The sequence below is a fragment of the Nicotiana tomentosiformis genome, chromosome 11 (assembly GCF_000390325.3).
Source record: "Nicotiana tomentosiformis chromosome 11, ASM39032v3, whole genome shotgun sequence".
Taxonomy (NCBI): Eukaryota; Viridiplantae; Streptophyta; class Magnoliopsida; order Solanales; family Solanaceae; genus Nicotiana; species Nicotiana tomentosiformis.
Window position 1 is genome coordinate 107,342,296 of NC_090822.1, and position 7,930 is coordinate 107,350,225.

Below are 7,930 nucleotides of genomic sequence, written 5' to 3' on the forward strand. Positions count from 1 at the left end.
CTTGGGTTAGAAATCCTTACCTCTTTGAAGCCTTAGCAAAATCCTTGTGAAATCTTCAAACCCTGAACAAGAATTGATGGACAAATGGCTAGGTCTTCACTTTTTCTCTCTAAGATGCTCTTACCTCTCTCTAAAATATCAGATGAAACCCTTCAAAATGACCCCCAATAGTGTTTTATAAGAATGGGGTCAGGTTTATAAAACCAGAAAAATGAAGCCCCGAAACACACTCTGCGGTCCGCATATCGGCCGCAAAAATTTGGTGCCCAAAACTGGGGTCGCCTGCCTGGGTATGCGGTAGTTATGCGGCCCGCAGACCTGTTATACAGTCGCATAATGCACTGCAGAACTGGTCTACAGTCGCATAATGCACCGCTGATCTTCCTCCAAGCTGCCATGCCTCTAATTCACTCTGCGACCATTATGCGGTCTGCAGAGTGATTCTGCGACCGTATAGTGTGCCGCAAAAATGACTTTTTCTGGCAAATTTTTTCTTTTACTCCCCAGTGCATTGTTCAACCCAAAAAGTCCGAGTCGTATTTGTACTAATTAATCTACCTCAGCACTAGATAACCTTAATTTTCTTAGCAAAAATTGTCCGGGTCGTTACACATAAGTCAACATCCGGTCAACTTTTCTAACTTAAGTTCTCAATTATGAGACTAAGTGTTTCATTTCACTCCGAAATCCTTCAGGACCCGAACCAACTAACCCGGTAAGTCATAAAACAACTGTAAAGCATAACTTGAGCAGTAAATAAAAAAATATGGTTATAATACTCAAAACGACCGGTCGAGTCGTTACAGTCCTAGTGGCTCATGATTTGTACTACCAGTCCTTGGGAAATTTCTTGTATAAAAGTTTAGTTATTTCTTCATTTATCTTCTCAGTAAACCTCATTGAATTGGATTGTTGTTAATTGACTTACCTAGCAATTTGGGTTAGGTGCCATCACGACTGGTTGAATTTTGGGTCGTGACACAACTGTTAATCCCCTAATTGAGATATATATATATATAAAAGTACTAATAAGAGGTTATTAAAACCAAAATGCCTTAGTTAATGGAGGGTAATAGTAATAGTTTTTGTGTTTCCTAAAAACAAAAGAGAAGATGATGATTCAAAGCAAGTGATTTCCGTGTATTGAAAAAGATAAACTAAGTGATTTTAGTTTGATTTTGCGCAATAGTATGGTTGACTATAGCTTAGATTTACTTCTTAGAAAGAATTTTACATAAATTTCTTTAGGATGTTAACAATAACAAAAGCAAAGTGAAAAAAGGGATTTAAATACAATCAAAATAGAAGTTACACGTGGATCGTATTGTATTGAATTGCAGGGAATGCACATGATGAAATAACTATAAAGTGATAAACACTAATTTCAGTCTTAGTTCTTTTGGAAATACCAAATCCCATGCAAAGAATAAATAAATTTTTAAAGAAACAAAAACTCGGCTATAAGTAGTATGTGACTATAACTATCAACTCTTATATAGAGACTTAGATATATCTCTCTCTTCATGGTTTGTAGTAAGTTCCTCCTCAACTATAGATGTCTCTTTATTGATAAGAAGCAAAAATGGTGATCAGTCCCTTGAAAAAAGGTTATTGACACCAAAACGATTTTAAGTAATGGTAGGTAATACAGCAAATATGCCCTTGCTTTGCACGATCGTTAAAAAAAATTAAATATGGTTAATTAATTTGAGTATTGTTATTATTTTATAACAATAAAATTAGTCATTTCTTTTTGATCGATTTTATCTTTTCTATATTCCCTAATCATAACACTATCGGTTGTCCCTTTATAGATTTGCCTTATAAGGGGTTGATTTATATGTTCGTATTTCCTTCACTTCGTTTTTATATTTTTATATACATGGTGGCGTTAGAATATTCAATTTCACAATGTACATTATACGCTTTCTCAAGAGCCTTATTGGTCGATGAGAAGGTCTAGATTGTAGGTAATATCTTTCTTGATATATGAAAATAGAATTGGATAATTAGTTAAGACACTATTCAAATAGGAGAAAATATAACTTTTGAAATGCTAAATAATAATTGAGAAAGTATCAATCTTTAAGTATTGAGAATAAAAATTTATTTTCTGTATGATTAATGTTCTTATTTTCTAGGATACTATCTTTATTATCATTTCTCAAAGTGAAAAAGAAGTAGAAGTCATTAATTCCCACTCTGCTTTGTTTCCAAAAGAACAAATATACTCTATTTGATAATATATTTTTCAGATTTTGCAAAAATCTAATAAAATGCACAGTATACGTTCAGTCAGAATGCATCAAGATTAAAATTTTATTACTAAGATAAAATAAAATATTCCCACGAAAGAATGAATCACCAGGAGGAACCCAATTACACATACCTTCCATTCAAATAATAAATCGGAAGATTCAACTACGTAATACATCTTTAAATTCAAATGAGTATTCATACACATACATGACACTTCTTGAATAAACTGAACTAAAAGTTCCACAAGTGTAATAAAAAACGATTTTATACATATAAACAAATACTGACACTTTCTCAGCACACCTTTATATATGAGGAAAAAAACAAGAAAATATAGTACTCAGGGCGTGCAATAACATTCTAATCAGATTAGATTTACAGAAAGGATGTACAGATAAGCTTCAATAATTTGCCATTAAATTTGAAAAGACACAGAAAAAATAACCCCATGAAGAGAAGGCAAGAAATTTAACAATTGGGAGAGAAGTCGGCTCTCACTAGAGAATAGTAAAACGATGAAAGGCTAAACGTAGTTCGTCAGTTTTTTTTTTTTTTTTTTTATAATAGCTTTTTCATATCTTTAATATAGCATGTAACTAGGAAACTTTTTCTATGTCCTACGTTTCGTAAAAATGTTGTCTTCGAAAAATAGCTTTTGGTGACTAAATATCAAAAACTTTGGAAAAAACGTGATTGATGATACGCCTTTTTTTTTTTCAGGTACAAATTCGACATATATCTATGTTAGGGGTGGACGTTCGGGCAGTTCGAATTGCATATGAGAATTTCGGTTTGGATTTTTGGTTTTCGGATTGAAGAAATGACAATCCAAATAAGTTCGGATTGAATCAAATTTTTTAAGTTCGGTTTCGGATTAATCCGTTTGAATATTTTAAATATTTTCGGTTTTAAGCTTATAAGTTGAGATGTTTATTTTTTTTACAAAAATGAATATCCAAATGAAATACTCATGTTAAATTGTCTAAAAAGTTCCTCATTCGCACCGCAGTTATCCAAATGAAGTATTCAAGTAATGAAATTATTATCAAAAAAATACAATAGAGACATTAATACAGCCGATAAGAAGTAGAAATAATAAAATCATGTCCAAATAGAAAGTATTCTTGTAGTAACTTAGTGATTAATATTGAATATATGGGATAATATCTAATGGGTAGGGCATTGAACTTATTACTATTGACATATGGATAATGGACTAGATATAAAGTATAAGAATTTCGAATTTTCGGATATCCAAAAATTAGAATTACCAAATCCAATATTTAATCCGAAATCCAAAAAAATTAAAAATTAAATTCAAAATCCAAACGAAAAATTTAAAAAATTCGAATTTCGGTTTGTATTTCGAGTTTGTCCAAACTATGGGTATCCCTAATCCATGGTGATGGAAATCGGCTTGCTGAATCTCTCTCTTCTTTTGCCGTTGATCAAGGAAAATATTGATTGTTCTCTCATTCTTAAATTTTAGAAGCTATTAGAGATTTTTATAGTTCATTACAAATGTCTTTTGTTCTTTTCATGTGAGATCGGCAAAGAATAACACAAAAGATTAGTAAATAAAATACAGAATTTTCTAGTGTCATTGTAACTTGCCATAGGATTTTCTCAAAACTTAATTTAAGTAGTTTTTTCTTAAAACTAGGTATTTATAAACCATACCTATTATCTGTAGTCTACTGTATGCAATAAATAAGTTTCAAATGTAGGATGCCTGGAACCCTATCCCCATAAATTAACAACCAAGAAAGAAGTATACATTAAAATATCCTAAACTCAATGTAGTAATAAAAGTAAAAGATGAAAATGATTTTTTTTTATTAAAATGCGAAGGAACTTCCTTAGTGGTCTAAGGACCTGTTTGTCCATAATATTTTTCTTTTTTCCAAAATTTATCTTCAAAAATTTATTTGGTTATACACTTAATTAACGTTTTTAAGAAGAGTTTCAAATTCTTTGATAAGTTTCAAATTCGAAAAAGTGATTTTTACCTCTTTTTCAAGTAAACAATATTTTCTCTCACAAAACTGTAACACTTTTTCAATTTATTTTTTTTTAATTTAACTTCAAAAATTACTTTTTTCAAATCTCACATTTTTTCTATTCAAATGCCTACTAAATATCTGTGTTTTAAAAAGAATGAACGAGTTGGAGTACAAGGGTTAAACCTTCAAATTTTCGATCTCAATTTGGAGAAGGGTTTTCTATTTTTTGAATTGAACTTAACATAACTAGAAACTATATAAAAAATACTATAAAATAAAATACTTTTAAAAATATATGGAAGTTAGTGTCTAAGAAATATTTTTTGACTCTCCAAACAATATAATAATAATAATAATTAATAGGGTTCCTTCTCCTATTTCACGTATCTATTCCAAATATTAAATCAAAATATCAAACAAAAATAATCCGCCTTCAAAAAGACATGCCAACTATAAGATCTACAAAAATACTGGCTTTTGCCTGATTATTTTGTCTTGGGTGCCACCAAAAAACAAATAAAACTGGCCGGTCACAAAATATCCAGCCAACTCCCTAATTTTTAATACCAAAGTTGCAGAAAATCACACAATTTTTTAATGTTTATTTTCTCCATACACAAATAGATAAACAAAAGACTATTTTCCTTTCAAAAGACTAATTGATACATAGTGGATACAGGAATTATCTAGAAAAAAAAAATTAAAATAGGCCACAATTCTATTGTGTTTTGGCCCTAATCTGGTGCATCCTAAAGTTTGTTTCTTCAAATTAAACACAACTTAAATTCTGTAATGTTCTTAGTGTATCCTATTGTTGTTTGTTGAAGCCATTTCTGCCTCAGTTGCCTCTGCTTGCTCTCTGAACTTCTTGTATATATCACCTTTGTAAAAATTCCTAGTTCTTGCAACCAAAATCAACGAGGCTAGAGCGCCAAAAAATGCGACACTAGCCAAGATTATAAAAGCCTGTCGATAACATTGGTTACCAATACAAGTTAACTCTTTAACAGATGATCTAGTCAATCCCTTTTTCGCGAGCTCCTTCAACGCCTGTCTATCATAAAGTGGTCCAGTGACTTTCACATTAAGTATATATGAGCCAAGAGGGCTAGCCAATTGTCCACAATTGAACAATGTGGAGTAATACTTCAATCCAAAAAGCTCAGAAATAATTGAGAAGAGTAATGGCAACTGTGCACCAAATGAGAAGCCGATGATCACAGATGCAACGTAGACTGATCCGGGGAAGGGGAACGCGATAAGGAGAAGGCCAATGCAGGATAACAAGAGGACTAATGTCATCATAAGTGGTCTAGGGAATTTGTACTTAACAAGAAGAGTCTCAGAAACAAATCCTGAGAAAATTCTCCCAAAAAAATTCCATATGCTAAGAAGTGACACAAAGGATTTAATGGTTGTTGTTGGATATCCTAAAGACTCACCAATTTGACCCAAGTTATCGACAGCAGTAAGGCTCGTTCCAAGTCCACAGAACGTAGCAAGAAACAGAATCAACATATCAGTACTTAAAAGTGCTTGTAATATGCTATAATCTTCACCTCTTTCTGGTTTATTGAAGAAAATATCAGTGAACCAAAAGCACTTAGAATTAGTATCGCCTTTCTTGATTTCTAAGGTTGTAGAATTGTCTTCTTTCTCTAGTACTACTGGTCGATGCTCAGTGTCAATTTGTGGAGGACTAATAGGCATATTCTTTCGACGAAAGACATCCAATTCTTCTCTAACGAAAACCAAAAGGGGAAGAAATAGCAAAGCACAAGCCACAGTAGCAGTTACAACATAAGCAGCATGAGAAAATGCAACTGCTTTCTCAACCAATGTCATGACCATAAGAAACAATGCTAATACAATTGCTATAGTCAAACAATAGTAGAAAACTCTCAGCTGATTCGGCTGCTTAACGACTCTCATTTCACGAATAGTATACACAAATATTACTGATACTGCAGCTGGAAGCCAAGCAATGAGTAAAATAAGTGATTTAGAATCATTTCCATATACAGCTAAGTATAATTGAGTCATAATAGCACCACTTAATCCAGTAAATCCTTTCAATAAACCAATCATATTTCCTCTGCTCTCGGGGAAATTCCTAACAGAAGTAACAAGAGCTCCAGTATTCGCAAAATTTTGCGAATTAGCTCCAAGACATATGTATATACACATATGCCAAACTTTTGGTTTTGGTATTTTTCCAACAACAGAAAGCCATATCATGAAATAGCCTGTGAAATTCATTGCTGCACCAACTAGTAATACAAACCATGTTGGAGTTACTTCAGCAATTAAACCAGAAAATACTCCAACATTAGCTCCAAGATCTTTGAAAAATCCTAGTAAATTAAGTGTAGTTTGATCATATCCTAAAGAGGCTTTTATTTCTTTTGAATAAGTTCCAAATAGATAAGTAGCTCCTGCTCCAGCCATAATAAGAAAAGATGCAAATAGAGAAAACCACCTACCTTTAACCACATGATTGGCAAAGTGAAAAATCTCACGGCCATTTCCCATTGGCAACTCTCCCATATCTCCTCTTCTGAAAAATTGAAGTAACAAAAAAAATGAGAAGATAATCTCTAAGTCTACACCTAACTTGGTTTTGAATATTGTGGAAAATGGAATTATCTCATGTTAGTAAGTGAGGTGAGGCAGAGAGTTGACAGAGAAATAAGAGGCGGAGCCAAAATTTATAGTTTTATGGGTTCGATATTCTAGTTATTTTTAAGTTAATGAGCTTTAAATTAATAATTTGTATATATTCAACGAATTTTTTAAAATAAATATAAGGTTTGAACCAAGCTAGTATGTTCAATTGAACCGGTAACCGAAGGCTGGCTCCGCTCCGGAGAGAAATGAAATCAAGACCACTTGAGAGGTCAAGATGATTGAGATCTGTGAAAGAAAATAATATAAACAAAGATGAAGATAAAACAATGATTTAAATACTCAATAGAGCCAAAAATCTAGGAGAATTTTATGGCTATGTTGAGGAAATGAGAACTAGAAAAATGAACTCTTACTTTGAGAGAAAAAAGGTTTCTATAGTAGATGGCAAAAATGGCATGATAAGGTTTTTCTGGCTATTTGGGAGGAGGTGGTTATTTTTGCTAAAAATCTTGATTAATTCAGACTATAACATGCTCATTCTAAATGTAGGGTTGTAAGTCAGTAACTAACCAAATTGGAGATTAGATGGTTATTTTGGCATGAAATTCCTGGGTTATTAATTGGGTTTTCTTTTTTTAGTGGAATAGTAGAAAAGGGAGTCAACCTTTTTGCTCTTTACATTTTGTTTTTAATGGTAAAATACTAAAGTTCCATGAGATGTGACTTAAAGATATTGGTTTTGCTAAACAACTGGATTTTTGTGCATATTTGTTAATTCCATCATAATTGGCAGTTGAGAATGGTTCAAAAAATCCATTAATATATGTATCAGAAAATAGTCATATTATTGATATACTCATGACAGATTATCATGACTCAGACAACTCAATTATATAACAACAGTTAACCACACATCCAAAATATGCTTTCTGCTATATGGACTTAATTAAAAAGTAAGGGTTGGATATCTTACCTACCACACACAAGCAGGGCGTATCTAGTGATTACTTGCATGTTAATATGAACTCATTAACTTTGTT

General features: G+C 32.1%; 1 protein-coding gene across 2 annotated transcripts; it reads right to left on the bottom strand.

Annotated features, from left to right (window-relative positions):
- Window positions 1-4,887: 4,887 nt before the first annotated feature.
- Window positions 4,888-7,451, bottom strand: LOC104105617 (protein NUCLEAR FUSION DEFECTIVE 4). 2 transcript variants are annotated; one of them, XM_018773957.3, is made up of 3 exons: window positions 7,304-7,434; window positions 7,102-7,175; window positions 4,888-6,819 (listed from the first exon to the last, which is right to left on the bottom strand). In XM_018773957.3, exon 3 carries the CDS (start codon window positions 6,807-6,809, stop codon window positions 5,061-5,063), a length of 1,749 nt encoding a protein of 582 aa, XP_018629473.1. In that variant the 5' UTR covers window positions 6,810-6,819; window positions 7,102-7,175; window positions 7,304-7,434; the 3' UTR covers window positions 4,888-5,060. The 2 variants fall into 2 exon arrangements, with proteins under 2 accessions (XP_018629473.1, XP_009612260.1); XM_009613965.4 differs by lacking the exon at window positions 7,102-7,175 and having other exon boundaries at window positions 7,304-7,451.
- Window positions 7,452-7,930: the final 479 nt, after the last annotated feature.